Raw genomic sequence first — 23,681 nt, 5'->3', positions numbered from 1 at the left:
CTTACCCGAGGACAAGCTTCTATTGCTTCTGGGATTGTTGAAATTGAAAACTTTATAGCTCGGTTATGTGAGCTACAGAAAATTTTATTTTAGTCATCTTGGAGTCTCGTTTGCTGTCGGCACATGCCTGTTTTCTATGGGGAAGTAATTACTAATTATAGGGCAGGCTGTATGACACAACAATTAAAAAATTGAATTTCCCTCGTTACGTGCAACATGAAGCTTTAACGACTAACTTCACGTCATATTTGTCAAAACGGCGGCATAACCTAAAATAAAAGTTGTGAAAACAGAAAAGGTTTATCATCGAAAAGTATAGAAATTGCGTCTCTTTTAGTTGGTGTGCCGTGGTTTCGATAAACAAACGTGGTGGACTTTAAAAAGCTCACAACTGTGTTCTACTTAAATCGAAAATTTTCTCAACAAAGTAATCGTGAATGTAACTCAGCGCTTGAAAAGAAAATATTGTCGAATCTCAGACTTATAATTACCTAAAATGGATTTCTTAGAGTACTCCGATATTTCGGCAGAAGTCAAGGGATGTATGGTAAGATTTAGTGAATTGATAAAATTATAAACATAACGTTATCGTTGTACTTACAGACGGCCGGAAAATTGAAAATGACCGACCAGAACATCATCTTCAAAAACAGCAAAACAGGCAAAGTGGAATCGATCCCGTCTACGGAATTTGAAGCAGTGAACTTCCAGAACTTTGCAGGATCCCTAGGCATTCGTGTTTTCCTCAAAAATGGAGCGTTACACAGATACGTGGGATTCAAAGATTCTGAAAAAGAACGCATCGCAAAATTTTTCTCAAACACCTACAAAATAGACATGCTCGAAAAAGAGTTGAGTTTGAAAGGGTGGAACTGGGGCACCGCAAAGTTTAATGGATCAGTATTAAGTTTTGAAGTGGGCCACAACAGTGCATTTGAGATTCCACTGAACCACGTTTCACAATGCACAGCCGGAAAGAACGAAATTACGATGGAATTCCATCAGGTAAGCCGTCACAGTTCTAAAACGTAATTTTGTCACTAACAATCTTTTTTTTTTGTAAGAACGACGACGCTCCCGTGAGTTTGATGGAAATGAGATTTTTCATTCCATCAAACGAACTGGCAGGCGATGTTGACCCCGTCGAAGCCTTCCAGAAGCAGGTCATGAAGAAGGCTAGCGTGATCAGTGTTTCTGGCGATGCGATCGCCATCTTCAGAGAAATTCAGTGTCTCACACCACGGTTTGTCGACTCAATATTTGTACGTTTAGCAGTATTGAATTTTGAATTTTAGTGGTCGCTACGATATTAAAATATTCCAAACGTTTTTCCAACTTCATGGTAAAACGTTCGACTACAAGATCCCCATGTCGACAGTACTCAGGTTGTTTCTTTTGCCCCACAAGGACAACCGTCAGATGTTCTTTGTCGTCAGCTTAGACCCTCCAATAAAGCAAGGCCAGACAAGGTATCACTTTCTGGTATTATTGTTTGGTCAAGAGGAGGAAACTTCGATCGAGTTGCCCTTTACAGAGTACGAAATTTGTCAGTTGGTGTTTACATTTTAGTACAAATATCTGTTTGTAGTGAGGAGCTCAAAGAAAAATACGAAAATAAATTAGATAAAGAATTGTCAGGACCTACTTATGAAGTGTTGGGAAAAGTTATGAAAGTGATAATAAACAGAAAACTAACGGGACCTGGGGGCTTCGTTGGACATTCTGGAACTCCAGCGGTGGGTTGTTCGTTCAAGGCCGCCGCCGGTTATCTTTATCCCCTGGAGAGGGGGTTCATGTACGTCCACAAGCCTCCCATTCATATCCGCTTTGAGGAAGTGGCTTCGGTGAATTTTGCTCGTGGCGGAGGCAGCACCAGGTCTTTCGATTTTGAAATTGAATTGAAGTCAGGAACCGTCCACACTTTCAGCAGCATAGAAAAAGAAGAATACAACAAACTGTTTGACTTCATCACCGCCAAGAAGTTGAACATCAAGAACCGCGGCAAAAACGTGAGTCGTTCGCTAAAATGTGGAAATGTAATTAAATTATTTGTGATCATAAATAGGATAAAACAGCTTACAATGAGGACTTTGGTGATTCGGACAATGAAGCAGCCCCAGACGCCTACCTGGAGAGGGTGAAAGCGGAAGCCCAAGAACGCGACGAATTTGATGATAATCCGAGCGAGGACGAGAGCACGGACGAAGACTTTAAGCCGCCTCAGGACGAAAGCGACGTCGCCGAAGAGTTCGATTCTAGCCCGAGCAGTTCTTCCGAGGAGGACGAAGAGAAAGGTTCCGAAGACGAGCACAAGAGCAAGGACAAAAAGAAGCACAAGAAAGAAAAGAAAGAGAAAAAGGAGAAGAAAGAGAAGAAGCCATCGAAACCGGCGTCGGAAAAGCCGCACCGCAAGCGATCGAAGAAGGTCAAAGACGAAAACAGGCCGAAGCGGGCGCCCACTGCGTTCATGTTGTGGTTGAACGAGATGAGGGAGCAGATCAAGACGGACAACCCCGGAATTAAAGTAACCGAGATAGCGAAGAAGGCAGGAGAAATGTGGAGAGAATTGAAGAGCAAGTCAGAATGGGAGGAGAAAGCGGCCAAAGCAAAGGAAGAATACAACAAGGCGATGAAGGAGTACGAAGCGTCGGGCGGAAGCAAATCGGACGATAGAAAGTCCGATAAGAAGGGGACTCCCGATAAGAAGACTTCAACTGATAAGAAGACGCCTGCCAAAAAGAAGTCTAGCTCTATACCCACGGTCAAAGCGAGTCAAATCAAGAGTAAAGAATTTATCGAAAATGACGATACCAGTAGCGACGAAGACGATAAGAAGAGTAGCAAGAGGAAAGCATCAGATGATGAAAGCAAAAACACGAAAGAGAAAAAGAAGAGCAAGCAGAAGTCAGAGAGTGAGGAGAGTTCTGCCTCCAGTGAGATGAATTCTGACAGCGATTAAGTTTATCTCACTTTACTAACTATACCATTGAGGATGTTATTTTTATTTAGATATTAAAAATAGTGAAAGTCTGAAACGTCTTTGTTCAAGTTAACATAACTAGTTATTAGAATCAACAGGTGAAAACTTACACGATTTACATAAGATGTTTTGCTTCAACATATTTTTGAGATATGTTGATGAAATTACTAAATTATATTTTTTGACAAGCAGGAAATGAATTAATAAAGGTGGAAATGCAGTAAAGGAACAATTTATAGGATCTGCAAGATTATTTTGTGTAGCCTAGATTGTGCAAAAATCAAATAAAAACAATTTTAACCGTTGCAGAAAATTTCCTTTGAAGTCATGTGTTGGAAACCTAACCTTAAAAAAGCTAACCTCACTTTCCATTGAATTCCTTAAAAATGCTTTATTTATGATACAAATGGCAATGAATCGATACTTATTGCACGTGTCTTACATAGGCACGTCATTCTGGTAAATATCTACCCCTGTTGTTGGAAAAAATCATTAATTTTTTTTTAGTGGGGCCCAGCGACAAGTAACCGGCGCCTTTCCACGAGCCAATGATCCCTCAACTGTTCAAGGACAATTAGAAATGGGCTTGAAACAGTTAAATCCTTGTAATGAACCCGTCGTTTATCTGTCTAGTAGGTAAAATAAGTTCTTCCAACATTTGTATCTCCAAATTTCTGTTACATGTACATTGTAGAACTGATGCAGGCGTTCACGCTTTAAATTCAACATGCCACGTCGATCTCTTTCGAAGGAACGGCATGCAGTACGAACCCCGCACCCTTACAATATGTTTAAACAAACATTTCACAAAGCAAGAAGTGCCAATTAGAGTTTTAAAGACATTTTTAATCCCTGAAGATTTTCACAGTCGACACAGAGCTGAATCACGCACTTATTTATATAGACTAGCAATTGTAAAAGCTGACGCTTTAAATGTAGCTCCTCACCTCCATTTGTTACCAGTTGAAGAGCTCCAGAGGTGTCTTTTTATTTGGTAATCAAGAAATTTCAATTTTTTCAAAGTCCTACTACAAGATTTTTTGTAGCACTGATACATTTGATATTAACGAAATGAAACGGGCATCGAAATTGTTTGAGGGACTTCACGACTTCAGAACTTTCATGGCACGTGGGTCAAAAGATCCAGATAAAATGACAAGAAGAGTTGTCAATCGAGTTGAAATAATTGAGGGAAAGCCGCTGACTTCTTGTTCTTACAGTTGGCCCAGTTTTATGTGTCCTAGCAGAGAAGATTATCAATATTACGACGTGTACGTGCAAGCATCTGGGTTTCTCTATCGTCAGGTAAGTGTATCTAACATGTTTTTGATGGATCTTGTCTTGTTTAAATTCGGCGCGTTTTGTGAGACAGGTCGGCAACCTGAGAAAATTGGTCAAGTTTGAACAAAATTTACATTTAACATTTTTTGTCGATAAAAAATTAATGTTGCGATGGTGCGAACGCCACCACCGAATTCGTGCAGTTCGATTGTGCGTGCGGTACGCGTGTAACAGTTAATTTTGCGAGAAACGCCTTAAAATTGAGCGATGATGTCATCGTTAGGTTGGCAATGGCAACGTCCGTTCACTCTAGAATTTTCGTAATTTCCGCAGACTTTGATCTTTCCGTTAAGGTGCGAAGAGTTTATTAAAAAAGGTGGTCGAGAGAGAAAATTTTGGATCGAATCGTACGTCGAGAGCAAGTAAATATCGTATTTGTAGTTATTTTAGTGAGTATGAGTTCAGTGTAATAAGATTTGGTTGTTTTGTCTGGGACACGTTTCATAACCTTAAAACTGGCCGGTGGACTTGGAGGGAAACGTACCAAAATGGCTTCCAAGCAAAGCCCCTAGATGAAGCGAGTTAAGGTACACGTTGTAAAGCGGTTGTTTTTTTCTTTTACCAGGTCCGACGTATGGTGGCATCGTTAATAGCAGTAGCTCAAGGTAAAGTCTCAAGTAGTGATATTAAGTTGATGCTAGAAGTGCCGTCGCATCGTACTTGGATCGACAATATAAAGACAGTGCCAGCACACGGTTTATATCTTTGCGAAGTGGAGTATTTGGAGCGCGATAGGGCAACGTTTAGGGACAGTTTGGAAGGGGGCCAGTGATAGTCGATAGCAACAATGGTAGGGTCTCGAGTGTATGTCGGCGGTTTGCCGTACGGGACCACGGAGCGGGACTTAGAGCGCTTTTTCAGGGGCTACGGCAGAATGCGAGACGTGCTCATCAAAAACGGCTACGGGTTTGTTGAATTTGATGATTATCGCGATGCAGACGATGCTGTATATGAATTAAACGGTAAAAAACTTTTAGGGGAGCGTGTGACTGTCGAACGGGCCCGAGGGACACCCCGAGGTCGAGACCAATGGTCCAGCCGCAGCGACCACCGCTCCCATGAACGCTACGGGCCCCCAACAAGAACCAATTATCGACTAATCGTGGAAAATCTTTCGTCACGCATTAGCTGGCAAGATTTGAAAGATTATATGCGCCAAGCCGGCGAAGTTACCTATGCAGATGCCCATAAACAGCACCGTAACGAGGGCGTCGTCGAGTTCGCCTCTTATTCCGATTTGAAAAATGCCATCGAGAAACTCGATGATACCGAGCTAAACGGTAGACGCATTCGCCTAGTCGAGGACAAAAAGCGCAGTAAACGTTCAGGGTCGTATAGCAGCCGTAGTCGGTCCCGCAGTAGATCACAAAGACGGTCCAGGTCTCGAAGCCGCTCGAGGCGAAGCTCCAGATCAAAGAGCAAGTCCAGATCGGGCAGTCCCAAACAGAACAGCAAGTCCAGGTCCAGGTCGAACTCCCGGAAGAAGTCGGTCGACAGGTCGAGGAGCAACTCGAGGAAGAAGTCCGTCGACAGATCGCGCTCCAGGTCGAGGTCACAAAAACGGTCCAAGTCGAGAGAGATCTCCAAGGAGCGCTCCAGGTCGAGGTCGCGTTCGGTCAGCAAAGAACGAAGCAAGTCCAGGAGCCGATCCGGATCGCCGAACTAACACGGACCACACCACAACACAAATTTGAAAACCATTGAAGCTGTAGTAAAAAATTCGTAGTTTTAGCCTTATATTTTAGCATTTATAACCAGACATATTTTATATATTTTTTTTGTTTAATAATACATAATAGCTTAGGTCAGTTCGTAATATCTTCAGTACTGCACGTTGAGCTCATGTTTGTACATAATCCAATAATGTCGTTCGAGAAGCGCCGTTTAAAGTCGTGCTTTTCGCACGACGTAAGTTGAAGTAACTCCACTAACATTACTCCATTAAAAAACGACTAATAATGAGTTTCTTGAGCGACTTGCGCACCAAGCGGCACAGTTTGAGACACACAACCACTACCCTAACTTACTTAGATGGACGGAAATTCGAGGAGAGCGGCTCAGAAACCCGCGTGGAGGTCCCGAAGGCGCAGTTCGGCTTTATCGTCGACACGAAACCCGACAATGTCCCCGCGAAAGTAGCCGATCACGTTTATTTGGGTTCGCAAGATTGTTGTGACTCGGAAATATTGAAGAACTACGAAATCTCTTACGTTCTGAGTGTCGGTGTGGAAGCTCCGATGCAGTGTGAAGGCACGACTTATAAATTTGTACAGTGTTTGGATTTGGCCGAGACAAACTTGCTGAATATTCTAGAGGAGAGTGTCGTTTTCATCGGAGAAGCCGTGCAGAAACGGAGTAACGTTCTAGTGCATTGTAACGCCGGTGTCAGTAGATCGGCCTCTGTTGTAATAGGTTACTTAATTTTAGTTGGCGGTTATGAATATTTTGACGCGCATCGCATAGTAAAAAATGCCAGAAATTGTATTAGGCCGAATGATGGGTTTGTTGAGCAACTGAAGAAATTGAGTAGTAGATAATTATATTCATTTATACTTTCTATGTTCAATATTGGTTTCATTGCGTAGATGTAGAAATTTGTTCTTTAACCATAATATCAGTTAGCATACCTACTGTTACATTTTTTTATTGGTACAATTAGCATACATTTTTAAGAAATAAATGTAATTTACTTCCAATAAAGTTTTATATTTATGTAACTTTCTATTGTTTCGAACGGGAAAAAGTAACTCATCGTGAGGGAAGTTGTATTTATACTTCGTCATTAATTTTACATATTTTTGGTTTGAACTGTGTTTTGTACTTTTTTCTTACTATTTTTTGTATGACCCAACTGTTGGGAGTTTGTTCGAGAAAAAATTAAAAATAGGTTTGAAAATGCATTTACTGTTTTCTTTTATTTTTACAAAACCAAATTTCGTAAAACATCACTATTTAATATTTGCTAAGTTTCTTGCGAATTTAGCATTCAAGTGTTACAGTTCATCGAGCGATTTACTAATGCTTGTGACAGAATGACCAGCAATATTTAGTCTGCAGAATGTTTAGAGAAAAACTGGTGAGCTTGATTACTCATTGTGAAATGTTTTCTATTTTGCAACTGGTAGAACGTTGGATCGAGGTCTGGTGGATGCAACAATGCAGACCACCTTATTGTACATTTTTTGTTTGTCATTTTTAGTACGTGAAATCTGTTCGTACAGCAAAAGCTGTTTACCAAAGTTTGTGAGTGCAAAAAGCTATTTTCCGTGCTATTTTTGATTGTACCTGTTGAATGTCCAGTTCAAATGTAAAAACAAGTTCGTAGCAGTATAGCATCTCAAAATAAATAATTCTGATTTGATGTCGATCTCACCACAAAACAAAAGTCAAATTTTAATTCGCATTGAGGAGGATTGACTTTCTGCTATGACGTTATCGCATGTGACGTATTTTTCATCTTCGCGTTCCTTTTACTGCTGTACAGGGTGAGTCAAGTTTTACCGTCCGCACGATAAACACTATTAAAAAATTGGGATGGAGCCGAGTCGAAGACCCGACATCAATTTAAAAAACCAATCTGAATTGACCCGAGATACCTACCTTGTCCGTGTTAACCCACATAAGTCGTCTTCTAATTCTCGCAAATAGTAAATATCATTTCCAACATAAAAACACATGTCCTTTCAACTGGTAATGTCAAATTTCCATGTCACCTCATTATTTTTTCGAGCAACCCCCACCCTTTTCCACCCCTCGTAGTCGGATTGACACCAAACTCTCTTCGGTGGTCACTATTATTGCAGAGTTATTTCCAATGGCAAGATCCGAGATTATTTTGTTAAAAGTGTCAGCAGTTATCGCCGTCGATCTATCAAGACGTAAACAACTTTATAAGTCCGCCATATTGGAAAAATCCGCAAATGGTAAACATCGTTTCCGACATAAAAACACATGCCTTTTCAAACGGTAAAGTCAAATTTCCATGTTCCCTTACTATTTTTTCGATCTACCCCCACCCTCTTCCGCCCCCCGTGGTCTGATTGACGCCAAAAGCTTTTCAACTCGAGAGACCACGGGTAAGTTTGTGTTGGTCAAATTTGAAAGCAATCGGTCAAAGCGTTTTTGAGTAATCGTGGGAGAACGAAAAGTGGGACAGACAAGACATTCTAAAAACTTCATAAACGTGTTCAGGGGACCTCAAAACGTAAAGATCTGATGGAAATTAGCAATTCGAAATTTTGGACCTACCTACTCTCGTGTCAAAAATGGATTACTCCCTAGGATTTAGGGATATTCGTTACTAGGTTGCCATAAATTTGGTTAGGTTGGAGGCTATGTGGCTTCTGGTGACAAACAAAAGATATTCCAAAAATGTAAACATCAAATTAATTGTAACAGTTGCAAATAACTAATTTCTCGCTAAGTGATAGATGATTTTTCGTTTCACAATCAATTTTGGTTACTGGCGGCATATTTATTTGGATTTAATCTCTCAATTCAAAGTAACCAACTTTAGGCATTCAAAATAACTTTTGAAAATTCTAGTTACACACAACATTAAAAACGTTATTTCCCTAAAAGTTCGAATTCTAGGGAGTAATCCATCTTTGACACGAGAGTATCACAATAACTTCCCACCTTTGATCGGGTAAGTTAAAAATTAGTAAAAATTACGAAACGTTAGGGTTACATTCCCTTGACATAAGACTTCGAATGTGTGCAATCACTTTCCGCGGATCACTTTATTTGAGCAAAAACAACTTTTTTGTTCGACACTGTCAGAATTTGAGAATTTTTTCCTGTGTGAACGGATTTTGATAAATTTGACAACTTGTCAAAACGAAACGTCAAGCTAATTTTAAAGATTTTCAGCGATTTGGAGCCTTTGGGGGGCTCGTCGAACAAAAATACGTTGTATTCAACTCGTTCTTGTGTAATTTGGGCTTTTTTTGGCACTCGTGGACCTTTAAAACTCTCGTTTCACTCGAGTTTTAAACTGGCCCACTCATACTAAAAAAAGCCCAAATTACACACGAACTCGTTAAATAAACTACTATTTTTCGTACACGCTCATAATTCACAATTAATTCAAAGAACACATTTATGAAATTCACATCAAAAGAAAATTATTAGTTTTTTAATTATTTCAATTTTAACATTAACGGTGGAAAATGACCAAGATTTACGATAAATAAATTCCTCATTGTTGGTAAACAGCCAACAAACATCTTTTTAGAACATTTCTAGTAATTCTTAAGTCCCTAAAGGGTACCATACCATAAATAACCCATATTAACCTAACCACTTTTGTGGAAGTGACCGCCCAGTTGAATAATAATTCAGCTAAATTCTGCAATTTAATATGAAATTCCATTTATTTCAACAACCGGTGATGTTTTCATGATTTCAATGACACCAAACTTTTGCTAAGTGTTTGAAAGGACTCCCAATGAATAATTATGGTAATTAATGTAGCGTAAAAATTGAAATTTTTACAGAAAACGTCCTACAGCGATACACAATCATTCCTGAATTTTTTGAGAATTTTAAATCGATTAGAAGTGGGTGTTTTCGATCGGGCGGTAAAACTTGACTCACCCTGATTAACAATTAAAGGATTTAAAGCCAAGGAAAATTTGCTATTTTAATTCCGGCGTTCTTGACCTCGTAATGAAATAAAGAAAGATTATATGTACTTACTAAATACTCTTGGAAATTTTATTTATTGTGAACCAGTTTCAAAGGTTCATTGTACCATTATCTTTAGATATTTATTTGCAAGGTTATTAACTTCAAGCGTAACAGTGCCGTGAATTCATCACATGTATTGTGGAGGTCTGATCGTTTTTTTTTTCATATTTTTTATTATAAGAATATTAAGTATAGTCTTAGGGGGTCATTCACGAAACTCGGTAAGGGTCGATAAGGCGTTGCAAATTCAAAACTATGACAACCAACATTGTTGAAGCATTGTATTTGCCGTTTCGTTAACGATTTGCAAATTTGCAAAGTTTCGTGAATCTCCCCCTAAGTCTGTATCTATGTTTAAATATTATGTTAAACAACAGAGAACTGTAAAAGGGATCATAATGGTAAGGGAGGCAAGGAAGGAGACGCAGTTTTGGAAACAAAATGCCGAAAAAGATTTATATTGTTAAGCCTGAATTGGTGACATTAGTAGAGTAATTATGCACAGAGCTCGTTGAAATTTGGCAAACGTTAAATTCTATCACCTGAGATTTTTTTCAATTTTCTAACATTATTTTTTTTGAAGATAACTTGATTTTTTTAAATGGCACTGGGAGCCAATTTTAATATTTTTGAAAATGGCGAGCGTGTTATGAACAGCATCCTGGCATGCCATGATAAATCTGTTGTGTTCCCTGACAAACTTGAAGAATACAGAGTGCATGGCACGGGACAGTAAACTAGAAAGAGTTGCTATCATCTTCATCTTCCTACTATTCCGGTGTAAATGATAGGATAGTAAAGTAGAGTAGTAGCAGTAGAGTAGGAGCACAAGATATTGGAAACTCATAATAATACCGGATTTCGGTCGGTTCGGCACACTCTGAACGTTGCAGCTTGATGGTCCGTACTCGAAATTTTGTAATGTGTAGAGACCGAGACCGACCGCACAGTGAGTCATGTGAATTTGACAACTGGAATTTTACCAGCGGCGTAACGGGTACATTACCTTACTAAAGAAACTAAAACTGTGTATCTCTGAAAATAACGAATTTTACAAAAATTACTAAAAAGAATCAGAAACAAAACACGAAATCACCAACACGCTAGGCAAATTCGAAAAGAATCTGGAATCGTCGAAATAAGACATTTGAGCACGAGTGCGCCACTACGCAGATAGAACACCCCTACAATTTAAAGGTGGACTCGGTCCGGCTTCGCTTAAATGCAAATTTATTATTATAGGTGTGCTGCTCTTAAAATGGGCCGGGTTTAACAAATGCGTTGAAGACAAAATTTAATTAAAAAACAAAAAAATCATAGCGAAGGTTACAGTAATGCGTTTTCTTTCTTTCAGTAATAAAAAAAAAAATTCCGGCAAAAATATTCGAACCTGGAGCGTCGAATGTTGGCCTGGCCCATCGGCGCAAGAAACACGTCAAAATTTGCCTTTTTTTTCTCGTACATTTATTAACGTTTGGGCGCGTCCTTTCAGGGTGCTGATATGGGCAGTTGGGGCAACTACCCTGATTTTTTTTTTGTTCAAAAAGCCGTCGCACATCTGGCGACCTCTCCTTCTAAGTTATTTACAAATTTATCGTCAGTGCTTATTACTGTAAGGTTTTTGGATCTTACTTGGACTTAAATAATGTTTCATAATTTTTAATCTGACAAATGACCTCCCCCTTCAGCAGGTGTCATGGGCATTGCTGAATAATACATCTGGAAATATGTATACGTACTAGTTAATTTGGTAACTTGTAAATGCTCTCTAGTACATACTTAAACAAGATAAATTAGACTTTATGTAGTTTGGCAAAATTTCAATTTCCTTATACCGGGTGATCAAGAAGGACTGTTTAAGTTGGCAGTACAATTAAGAAATTTTTTTAATTCGTTTATTTATAACACTGCAACCGGATATGTTTTGTTGGTTTATTTGACAAATATCTGATGTAGGTATAGCATTAACAACGACAAGCCATCAACAACCGAAAGTTACTCCTGTTATACGATTTAAAATACAATTCAGTGTTACCAACTTAAACAGTCCTTCTTGATCACCCCGTATATTACACATACTGGGTTTTATAAATGATCGTCCCATCGCAGTTGGCGTTGAAAACCCACACAAATTTTGGATGAGCCACCAGCCTCGCAACGTTAGACAAACTAGTAGACACTACCGCCACCTATCGGCGATACAAGTCTCACTCATGTTATGAGGCTTCCGAAACATTCAACTATATCACCAACGCCAACTGCGATGGGACAATCATTTATACAGGGTGTCTGAAAAATGGCGCCCAATCTCTTGAAGGGTTAAACTATTTGAAGAGTTGAGTTCAATTTCGTTGTGATTTTTTTTTCCTTTGACTATTTTCTAAGTTGTACACATTTTAAAATAAGCAAATTTGGCAACATCCGTTGGTATGCACAATCAACTAAACCAATTCTCCTTTGAGGTCAATGTTGCCACTGTTATTTTAGCGTATTTTGGTAGGTCATTACTCTAAAAAGAATTTCTTGTGTTGTTCCACTACCTAAAGGGGTCTTGGAAAAAGTAACATTGTAAAGTAATTTATAATTCACCTGTAAAATTTGATAATAAAGGAGAAACATCTCATTGAAATTACCATATTTAAGAGCAAGTTATATAAAATCTGTTGGTCCGATCAAATTTTGTATTGAGATTTACCTTCTCAGACTTCTATTCTTTAAGACCCTTAGGAGATTGGGCGCCATTTTTGAGATTTAATAACCCTGTACCTGTTTACGATATTAAACTCACATAATGTGTGGCTGAATCAAAACATACCTACTGTGCTATTTCAATCACTTTTTTTGTGTTTTTTTTTTTGTCACAAAGTTCACGGTTTGTGTGTCTACTGTAGCTATTATCTGATTCACATTTATAGACATTATGGATTTCGACGTTTCTTGGGCTTCATCTGATTTCAGATAAAATGAAATATCCGAGGCAGGTAATTAAGGATCTAGTTCCCGCCTCCTCTATCTTACACCTCCGCATAACACCACCTTCGGCAATGTAATTCTGTGGATGAACGCTCCATTTTACTCTAAGGGTGGCGCAGCTGTATTTTGTGATCTGCGCCGGAACACATCTGTTTGAATACGATGGGCACTGGAGGAGCTTCCCCGACTACGAGAACTCCAAGAAACGAATGAGTGAATTTAGAACAAATTTTGGAAAAAGTCGCCATAAAGAGAACGCGTTTTCGTAGTCGTTAGATGCAAAAAGATCACATACTTCCCAATAATTAATTTAAAACAAATTAGATGCAAGCTTTTGAAAAGAAAGTGTTTTTTTTTCCATGAATTCTCAACGAAAATAATTGTTTTTACTTTAGTGAATTAGTAATTTCAAATACGTGGACACGAAAAATGACTCCCGTCTGTACGGACACGGTACCTCCAGCTGCGTTCCCAGTTCTAACCCTGATGAGTTTTCTACAGTGGCTTCGCTTTCTTCGATTATTGTCTCACTTCCTGCTTGACCAAAATGGCCAATCAACTCTGTTAAGGCTGTATGACACGATGCTAAATTTTGTAGAAAATTTGTTAGTAAATGAGAGAGGACCAATGAACGATCAGGATCTGACAAAGACAGACTATGATCCTGATCGTTCATTGGTCCGATCGAGGGTCTCTCTCATTTTCTAACAAATTTTCTACAAAATTTAGCATCGTGTCAAACAAGCTTTAGATTCTAAAATCGTTATTTTAAGCAATCATGATAGCTTTTCCAAATTTTCTAGAATCTTAAAAGATTTTACGATTTTTTCCACCATAACTTGAATCTTTGAAATTTTATTTTTGTATAGGCGATTTCACTCAGTTATCAGTGAGACATCTGGTGTGAATTGTATGAAGTAATTTAAAACACACTCAAGCCGGTGGCTATTCAAATGATTTGTGTTTTTAAAACAAAACGACGGTTTAATTGAAATTTAATATTTAAAAATGACTAAAAGTAAGACCGATAAAACAAATTGTCGTGTTTCTGGCTGTAACACATGCCGAAAAAACGAACCAGAAGCATGTTTCCATTTATTTCCGCGTGGTGGCGTAAAAGCAAAATAAGTTTTCATCGAAAGTGTTTTCGAGTGTAAAGACCGGGTAGAGAGAAGGAAAGCATGGGAAAGTGCTTTTTTTAATGGGAAAACCTTCCTCTAATTAAATGAGGGTCTGTGGAAAACACTTTAAAAAAGAAGACTACAATTGTATGTACCCTACAAGTACAGTGGGTTCCTTCTTTAACGCAACAAATTGATGTTTGTTTCCTGATTCCTGAATCTGTGTGGTTTTTGTGGCATTTAGTTCATTTATTTTAAATTTTGTAAACACAACGTAGGTCACACTCGACTGCATTCGTCAATTTTAAATTCGTTCCAGTCCATCCAACATGTCATGTTGTTTTCTTGGAAAATTTCAACCGGGAAAAATGAGTAATCACAACAGTCTTCTCATTTTGTACTTTCTGCAAACAAACACTTAATTATAGCGTCTTCAAGCGACGCCTTCTGATTGTCTCGTGCCCCTCAAAGGGACAAACACCAACGTCGCCGCGTTGGCCGCAAATCATAATTTGATCTTGACCAACTGAAAAGTTCACTCGACCACGTTGAAATCGAAAAAGTATGTGCTTTGTCGTATTTACAAATAAGCAAGATATTTTTAGTTCTGGAGGGGCAACAAGTGAATTTACCGTCTCATCGACTTGCATTTTTTCAAAGACTTGGTGGTGTCGGTTCGTTTGGAAACAAATGCGGGCGGATCGATTTCGCAATTCATCGTGGGTCGACTTCTTCGCGTCCTCAGGCGTAAGTAAACAGCGATAACGAAGCGCAGCGTGCGCGTTTTGCAACAACAACCGCGTCGTAGGTTGTTCAATGCCGACAAAATGTCCGTAAACACCGCCATGTGGAGCGCGCAAGTCGCGTGATCCGATCTCAGCCGATCGGGTCGCCTTTTTGAATCGCAATAACAAGCAGCAAATTTTAATCACGTTTCGCACGTCACGAGTAATTGTGCGAAAAATGCGCGTAGTTCACATCGATTGTTTTTATCGACAGAAATAGAACGGTGTCCGATCGATTGCGACGTTCCTCTGGTGGCCAACGTCGTTGAACCCGCTGACAAAACACAGTCGTCGCCGTCGCCTCCACGCCAAAACGCCGCTCCATGGAGTTCCTCGCGAGGAAAGTGCGTGCCCTCCGCGCCGTCTTCGTCGCCGAAGACAGACCGGAGAAGAGGCGCGAGATCACCAGGTTTGAAGGTTATTTCGAACTTTGCTATAAGGTTTTGAGCTGGGAGGACGCTTCATTAACGCTAACTGTGTTTTTGGTACTTAATTTCGTTTTCTGGTAACTCGCACATCTTTCTATTTTTAATTCGTTAATGTCGGTATTATTTCAGGCTTGTCATTCAGCTGCAGCTCAGGTTTTTTGGGGTTATTTTCCTTCTCACTCTTCTAGGTTTCGTTGCGGACACTTACTTCGAAACCACGCAACACATAATGGTGCAGGCGCCCCATTTGGACGTCTTCGACGAGCTTAAGAACGACCTCGGCGATGTCGTTTTGTCCCTCAAAGCGCTGCGCAAGGACAGCCCCTCTTCTGTTCGTATTCCAAAACCCCTCAATCCACACTTCGTCACTTGCCTTTTCAGTTCTGCATCGGCATGTCCTTCATCTTCCTGGCCATCAGTTTTGTCGCGAGGAACATATCTGGATATGTTATCGTCTATCTGGCGTTGCTCGCTATCTTCTTCGTACCTCTACTCCTCTCCAAGTTACCACCTGAGTATCTGGCGTACATCAAACACATAATCAAGGCTCTGGGATCTGAAAGAGGTAATGAAATTTTCGTGCAAACTAGCTTAAACATGCTGTGACAATTTCAGGCGTGCTTGCTGAAGATGAGCTGATTCCTTTCATTTCGGACAAAGATTTTAATCAGAGGGACCCAGATCTAGATAGTTTGTTGACTGATAAAACTGCAGGTAAATAAATCTATTTTAGTAATTTAAAAATAGTTTTGATGGTTTGTTGTGACCTTGAAGTTTGTTTATGTCTGTCTTGTTCACATCGAGATGCAACTTATTCATAAAAAGTAAACAACAAAAAAAAAAACACCGCTGAAATAAGCAGAAAACCGTTTCTTTATTCATTTTTGTGCGCTACGTTTCACGTCATTTCAAATTTACGGTATTTGTTTTGAACAATTTATGACTCGAGATAAAGGTGCTAACTAAATTATTGATAACAGTTGTAAATTGCTAGTTGACGTGTTTGCCCGTTGTAAATAAGGAATTGAGATGAAACGCGGAAAATTTGCAGACGAATTGTCTTGACTGATCACATTTTGTTTGTGGAGGTGCGCCATAAGTAAATGGTGTCATTGATGCGAACTAAATCAGATCGTAACGTCATCAGTTGTTTCCATTGAGTCATAACTCAAATAGAACATCTAATGTACCAGATAAATGTAAATATTTGTTGAAGCGTAAAAGAGCGGGTTTTCAGAATTACCTTAGTGTGGTTAGAAAAATTACATCAAATGGTGTTACATAAAAATTAACACTGTTGATGCTGAAGTGATTTTTGAATGAGAAAGAGGGAATTGAAACCATGCCCATGGTGGGGTCAATGATGGAGGCCACAATGGGTTACGCAAATGTACGTTATTTATTTAGTGTTTTGACAGCGAAGAACTGTCAAAAACGTGGAATTGCGTAGGGTTATTTTGAACTGATTTGTGTAATGTTTATATTATAAGATTTATTGTTTATTCTTTCCAAATCCTTTTCAGTATAACCCTCTTCGGGCATATTATTGATCGTTGTTTTTTTTATATGTATCTAAAACTAATCCATTTGGAAGTATTGCGCAAATTGTTTTACAATTGAAATTTTTTATTGGCTCTATTATTTTATTTTTTATTTACTCCTGTAAAAGTCACGACTCAATGTTTACACCTTACTGATATGTTACATTATTCTACTATTTTGTTTGTAATGGAATGGCACATTTGTTATTTTTTTTGTGAGTAATAAAATAAGTGATCACAATTTTAACATATTGTTAGAACTTTCCCACTACATCACTTATTTTTCTCAAGAGTGTTCGGATAAGAGAGTAAACAGTATTTTGAAGGTGGAACCAAGGTCCCACAAGGTTAAATATAACTTTTGAGTTAATATCACTTGATTTATATTAATGGAGCGTATACTGTAGATTTGAAAAAACGATTTGTCTTGATCCAACATTTGTGTATTTTTTTAAGTGCAGTAATCAGTGGCGTAACTAGGAGGGGAGAAGTAAAATGATAATTTTTTTGAATGGTAAAATGCATATTTTCAACTTGCAATGAATATACATACATTATATTCCATCTTTATTCATCATATAAATTAATATATTATTTATATCATCGGCCGTCCCGAAGGACGAGCTCGATCAACGGCAATTCCCGCCAGGTCGTGGCACAAAGGTGTCCCATCCGAACCTGGTCCTGTGTTCAGGTATATACCATGGTACCTGTTAGAAGTTTTTACGCATGGCCTGATTCAGTGTTCCAATCCCCGGGCCACAAATTATTAACCTGACCCTCATTCTCGGATAGCTCCGTTCGGTTCTAGCTGCTAAGAGTGCTAAGATCACTCCCCGAGTCAAAGATATCTTAAGATCTTAAGAGGAGGTGGATTTAGTGTTGCGTTTTGCAATTCAGGTACATGTGTTGGCAAAGTATGTTTTCAGTTAACACAGAAAATATTGTTAAGTTGCTACTTACGAGTGGTAATGTTCTAGTTACGCCACTACCGTCAATCTTCACTCATACATTTTCTAACTTGTTTTCAGAATGCTGCAAAAATAGTTTTTTTTTGGTAACTAAAGTCGGTCGTAATTTTTTATGGCGGTTTTTGTAAAATAAATACGCTGCGCTTACAACATTTTATAAAAGTAGTTTTAAATAAAAAAACAAACATGCTTAAATTTAATAGGAAAATAATGATATTTTGTATGTTAATAAAATCTTGCTAGAATTTGTTTATAGAATATTCAGTTTATTTTCACTATTGTTTTTTCTGACAGTAATTATAGAAATAATTTGTTTTTTTTTCTGCGTTTTGACAAAATAGAAAATATTATTTCTCTATGAAAAATAGAGAAAAAACGTGCAAAATCAAAAGAGAAAAATTATTAAAATATTTTTATTACAAATTTATGAAGCTACAACTTTTTACTGGTTGATTTTTTAAAACCGTGGTAAATGTAAGTATTATATATTTTTGGACACATTACAGTCAATTTTCATTGTCATAAATCCCATAAAATTGTGCGACTTGCCTACAATAAATGCATCCAAAAGATAATTTTTTTCTTGTATACACTTGCAAGAAAACGACGTAAATTGTATTTTTTGTTATGTGCCAGAATTTATAAATAGACAATTTTTTTAGCTTCATTGAAGTACAAAGGAAATATTGTTATTACATACAGGTGTTTCCTAAAAAACGCCGCAAGCTCCGTTATTTATTGTCCGATATTAATAAATAAAAGAAACAATACAATGGTTTAAAAAAGCAATACTTACAAAACTGCTTAATTTTTTATTTTTTTCAACATTAACTGTTATGTCAAATGAATGTCACTTTGTTTTTTTAAATGGAAACATATTCAACGTGGAAACGCTGAAAGCATTCGGGGCACTTTTCCAGATTCCGCATTATTATCGGAAATTTTTGTATTGTAAACCAAAAATGTTATGTGTTTAAGTTGATTAATTATATATTTATTTATTTTTATTCTGGTAGAGATTTTTTTCTGATTTCAATGATGTCTAACACGTTGACTTTTGTGCAATAAAAATTGAAAAAAATAAATAAATAGTTTATTTAACGAGTTCCTGTGTAAAAAAGGCCCAATTTACACAAGAACGAGTTGAATACAACGTTTATCAAAATCCGTTCACACAGGAGAAATTTCTCAAATTCTGACAGTGTCGAACAAAAACAGTTTTTTTTACGTTACCATGTTTTATTAATGAATTTGAAAAAAAAAATCAAGCGCGCTGTGGAAATCGATGACAATGTCAAAGGGATAAATATCATTTAAGTACAGGGTCATTATAAATGATTATCCCATCGTAGTTGGCGTTGAAAACCCACACAAATTTTGGATGTGCCGCTACCCTCGCAACGTTAGACAAACTAGTAGACAGATTTCCACTACCGCCGGTAGCGCCACCTATCGGCGATATTAGTCTCACTCATTTTATGAACCTTGCGGCACATTCAACTAGGTTACCAACGCCTACTGCGATGAGACAATCATTTATAATGACCCTGTATTTAGATCGTATTTCCATTGTCATTGTTTTCCACGGTGCGCTTGATTTTTTTTTCAAATTCATTAATAAAACGTAACGTAATGATTTTTTTTTAATTTTCTTGAATTTTTTTTGCACGTGTTAGACATTGAAATCAGAAAAAAAATCTCTACCAGAGTTAAAATAAATATGTAAATATGTTTCCATTAAAAAAAACAAAGTGATAGTTATTTGACATAACAGTTAATGTTTCACTCGCGTTTTAAAATGGCCCACACGTGCCAAAAAGGCCCAATTTACACACAAACTCGTCAAATAATAGTAGTTTATTTAACGAGTTCGTGTGTAATTTTGGCTTTTTTTGGCATGAGTGGGCCAGTTTAAAGGTCCACGAGTGCCAAAAAAAGCCCAAATTACACAAGAACGAGTTGAATACAACGTTTTTTTGTTCAACAAGCCCCCCAAAGGCTCCAAATCGCTGAAAATCTTTAAAATTAGCTTGACGTTTGTTTTGACAAGTTGTCAAATTTATCAAAATCCGTTCACACAGGAGAAAATTCTCAAATTCTGACAGTGTCAAACAAAAAACTACTATTTAACCATTCTATTGCTTCTTTTATTTATTAAAATCGGACAGTAAATAACAGAGCTACAGTTTGCGGCGTTTTTTAGGAAACAGGTTGTATAAATAATTTTTCTTTGACGAAAAATATCCGTTTTTAAGAGGAAAACGTAATTAATAAAATTATTGTTACATGTTTCAAACTCGACAACTTTTCATCACGAAATGAAAATCTATGCCCGTTTTTATTGCCGTTTTACTGATTTTATTATACAGGGTGAAATGAAATTGAAATGCATCACAATATGTAAACCATAGTATCTTCAATAAGTGAATAAACCGAAAATGTGGTTAAACATTTTAAATTCATAAAGTCTAATTTAACTTAATTTCATTTCATCTCAAACGACACGTTTCTGGAAACATGAATAACCGCAAAAACGTTTTAAAAACAGAGTGACAAAACTTTACTACGAATGAAATAGCCGAAAAACGCTTTAAATACACAGCCGCAAAAACGTTAAGAAAACTAAGAGTGAAAACCGTGAAAGGAAAAGTCAATGCAAAAACCATAACTAATTTACAATTAGAAAAATCGTTCAAAATGTTGGCCCTGATTAGTGCACGCCTGTGCCCTTCGAACCCTTGCAAAACTTGCTTGTTTTGGCTATTAAAAACTCCGTTACGTGTAAAACCCGCTACATCGGTAAAAAAGACTATTCCCAAAAAATCAGGTTGATCGGCGCATTTTTGAATCACCCACTCACAAAACTCTTGCCGGTGATGTAATCGTTTGGTTTAAATGCTTGTATCCGCTGAACATGAAGGGGTGCAACCCTTGCTCTTTAAGAGTGCTACATACCACAAACTGAGAAACCCGAAATTCACGAGCTATACTCCGTACTCTGATAGATTGTACGTTTTTTGACAGAAGACAGACCCAGAGAGTAGTGTGGCGGGAATTAATCTGCAGGGATACAACGGTTTTCTACATAACGTGAAACAATTGAGATGGAGAGTTTAGTAATTTTCACTGCTTTATGTTTTGGAACTAGAATTTAAAAACGTTCAAACTATCACCGTACGGAGTTTAACTGCCGTTTATACTTCTTGACGGGTTTTCTTCCACAGTTTCTAGAATTTGGGGTTCAAGGTCTAACACCCGTGGCGTACGCTCTTGGTCCCTGTCTACACTTCTCGGTCGAAAAGTACCATTTTCCCATAGACGCTGTACACCAGCCAGAAATGTTTGCGAATGCGGAACACGAAAGTACCATATCGGTCATTTCACTATTATGAAAATGACACACTGAGACGCAAAATTCCAAGCAAACAATAGCTGAATGTAGCACTGAAAGCAATTAATCTGCACGCGGTAGTAGCACCCGCGATAACAATTTTTTTTTTCTTTTTTTGCATTGCACTCGATAACTTTTTAATCATACTAATCGTCCTAACGTGATATCAGTGGCGTACTCAACTTTTGTGCTTGAACTGTACCTGGCATTTCTGCCCTCATGCGGATCTATAGTGCAAAACTGAATCCATGTGATTTTCACAATTGGTCTCAAGATCCTAGGGTTTTAATATTGTGATGTATTTCAACTTCACCCTGTATAAACATAAATTGTTTTGCATTTGCTGTTTTGGATTTAATCATTTGCGTATTTTATACGTTTTCAGTTTATTTGTACTTTGGGTCAAAATAGAAAATAATTTTGTCGTGAAGTGTCTAAAGAGATTATTTACAGGATGTTCAAAGTTTATATGTAATTCTTATAAGGTAATGAAATTTTTTTAAGTTTTGCCCTAATATCGATATAATAAAGTAATTTTCAAATTACGCCTGCAATAAACGTCATAAAGGAAAGCTTGCATTGGGTGCAGTTGCTATAGCAACAAGAAAGATTTCCGGAAATTTTTGACTAATAACATTTTTCGTATAATGTTATTGGCTAAGACATTTTGTGATCGCACGTTTTTGTGAATTATTTTTTGCAAATGTTTCACCTTTCAACTTGTGATTTTACAGTTGTTCTTCTGCGACTCGTGCTTATTTCTACAACTACAGATATACTACTAGGAAAAATATTTCGCTAATACAGGGTCATTATAAGTGATTGTCTCATCGCAGTTGGCGTTGAAAACCCATACAAATTTTGGATGTGCCGGTAGCCTCACAACGTTAGACAAACTAGTAGACAGATGTACACTACCGCCGGTAGCGCCACCTATCGGCGATACTATAGTCTATTTTTTCCTGGTAGGCGGTTGCGCGCGCCATTTACTAAATCTTGCAACGAAATGCGATCTCCCTATTGGTTACTCTATTCCACTAACCAATAAGGAGGTCGCATTTCGTTGCAGGATTTTAAAGTGGCGCGCGCAGCCGCCTACCAGGAAAAAATATACTATAGTCTGTTAGTCTGACTCATGTATGAGGCTTGCGGCACATTCAACTACGTCACCAACTCCTACTGCGATGGGACAATCACTTATAATGACCCTGTATTAGTTGAGTGAAAATAATCGCCCGTTTGACAACGGCAATGAAAATATCAACGATTTGTTTATGTATTTTTGGCTTGTTATTTATCACATTAATAATTATTAATATTAATTGGTAAATATTTTCGTTTAACTTATCCAGTAGTATTCCGGATTCTTATTCGCGGTGTAATTTGTTTACGCAGCTGCGGACGTATCTTGATCTCGACCAAAATCGAAATGTCACTATCGCACCATGTACTTCCTTTCGACCCAAATACGATCATCGTCTTTGATCCAATTCCTTCCAGCGGCCTCCATGCATGAATTACAATTGCAATTCAAATAAGTCGCCTTGAATATCATCAATTTCAATTCCAGATTCAGTCACTAACTCTTTAATTAGTGGACTGAACTCGATGCCGTCACACTTGGACGGCGAAGACAAAGAGAGTCTCGAAGAGGAGGACCTGTTGCCTCAAGGAGCCAGTCAAGGTGCTACTTCTTACACACCTGGTGACCTGTCGAGCGACTCGGATTCGGATCACAAAGGCATCCGTTTCGAATCGGGTCACTTCAACGGCGACAGTTCGTCAGAAGAAGAGATCTACGCGAAAAACCTGAGTTTTCCGAACGTCGAGAACCGAGATACCGTCGATAAAGATAGCGTCGCTAACGTGATGAGCGTCGCTGCGGTTGGCGAGAATCTGATGAAAATGGCGGGCATGATCACGATGGTCGTTACGAGTCCGTCGACGCAGAGGAAAGACAGCAGCAGCGATAGCGACTTCGAGATTATCAATACGGAGGACGCGGACGATCACTGATGCCTGTAGATTTGATATTTGACCGATTGTGATATTGATTTGCTTGTAGTATAGCTCAGTTATTTATTACGAGGATGTGATTTAATTTAATTTGTATCGTAGCTTAGAAGTTGTGTTTGTAATTTTGAATTGACTTATTATTATTGATATCAAATAAAGGTAGCGTTAAGACTTGGACGATTTTTGTTCAGGAATAAAAGACATTTTCAGTAATGATCTATTTACATGAACGAAATCACAAAAACCATACAAAGTTTCATGAGTAACACGCATCAGATAACACACTTTGAACTGGCTAAGAAAGTGTGACGATAAGGCACATCAACCTATAATAATTTCAATGTTATTTGTTGATTTGTAAACATTCTTATCACAGTTACTTGACTAAACTTCGAAACACATTGGATGGTGTACTGCTGCAAGACTCCACAATTCGTAGCTTA

At 38.0% G+C, this 23,681-nt stretch overlaps 2 protein-coding genes and 1 pseudogene across 6 annotated transcripts; all 3 read left to right on the top strand.

The window, feature by feature from the left end:
• The first annotated feature begins 233 nt into the window (after positions 1-233).
• Ssrp (structure specific recognition protein) lies at positions 234-3,035 on the top strand. Its single transcript, XM_069043144.1, has 6 exons — positions 234-547; positions 604-1,005; positions 1,065-1,243; positions 1,296-1,535; positions 1,589-2,009; positions 2,066-3,035. Exons 1-6 carry the CDS (start codon positions 497-499, stop codon positions 2,957-2,959), a joined length of 2,187 nt encoding a protein of 728 aa, XP_068899245.1. The 5' UTR covers positions 234-496; the 3' UTR covers positions 2,960-3,035.
• A 152-nt stretch (positions 3,036-3,187) lies between these two features.
• On the top strand, positions 3,188-15,242 carry LOC138127234 (serine-arginine protein 55-like). 5 transcript variants are annotated; one of them, XM_069043146.1, is made up of 6 exons: positions 3,188-3,439; positions 3,488-3,616; positions 3,675-3,974; positions 4,027-4,285; positions 4,887-5,227; positions 5,299-5,406. In XM_069043146.1, exons 1-5 carry the CDS (start codon positions 3,378-3,380, stop codon positions 5,091-5,093), a joined length of 957 nt encoding a protein of 318 aa, XP_068899247.1. In that variant the 5' UTR covers positions 3,188-3,377; the 3' UTR covers positions 5,094-5,227; positions 5,299-5,406. The 5 variants fall into 5 exon arrangements, with proteins under 5 accessions (XP_068899247.1, XP_068899250.1, XP_068899251.1 ...); XM_069043149.1 differs by lacking the exons at positions 4,887-5,227; positions 5,299-5,406 and adding an exon at positions 15,106-15,242; XM_069043150.1 differs by lacking the exons at positions 3,188-3,439; positions 5,299-5,406 and having other exon boundaries at positions 3,597-3,612; positions 4,887-5,225.
• Positions 14,960-23,413, top strand: LOC138127233 (uncharacterized; annotated as a pseudogene).
• The last annotated feature ends 268 nt before the right edge of the window (positions 23,414-23,681 follow it).

Source organism: Tenebrio molitor, chromosome 3, assembly GCF_963966145.1.
Source record: "Tenebrio molitor chromosome 3, icTenMoli1.1, whole genome shotgun sequence".
Taxonomy (NCBI): Eukaryota; Metazoa; Arthropoda; class Insecta; order Coleoptera; family Tenebrionidae; genus Tenebrio; species Tenebrio molitor.
Note: the sequence above shows the minus strand (reverse complement) of the source record. Positions and strands in the feature narration are given on the sequence as shown.

What these genes read in the sequence shown, in the direction of transcription:
- Ssrp (XM_069043144.1), top strand. Translation starts at nt 497, where the DNA reads ATGGATTTCTTAGAGTACTCCGATATTTCGGCAGAAGTCAAGGGATGT. An exon ending in ATCGAGTTGCCCTTTACAGA is followed by an intron (nt 1,536 to 1,588) that starts GTACGAAATTTG and finishes ATCTGTTTGTAG; the next exon opens with TGAGGAGCTCAAAGAAAAAT. An exon ending in TCAAGAACCGCGGCAAAAAC is followed by an intron (nt 2,010 to 2,065) that starts GTGAGTCGTTCG and finishes GATCATAAATAG; the next exon opens with GATAAAACAGCTTACAATGA.
- LOC138127234 (XM_069043146.1), top strand. Translation starts at nt 3,378, where the DNA reads ATGATACAAATGGCAATGAATCGATACTTATTGCACGTGTCTTACATA. An exon ending in TACATAGGCACGTCATTCTG is followed by an intron (nt 3,440 to 3,487) that starts GTAAATATCTAC and finishes ATTTTTTTTTAG; the next exon opens with TGGGGCCCAGCGACAAGTAA. An exon ending in GTCGTTTATCTGTCTAGTAG is followed by an intron (nt 3,617 to 3,674) that starts GTAAAATAAGTT and finishes TGTACATTGTAG; the next exon opens with AACTGATGCAGGCGTTCACG.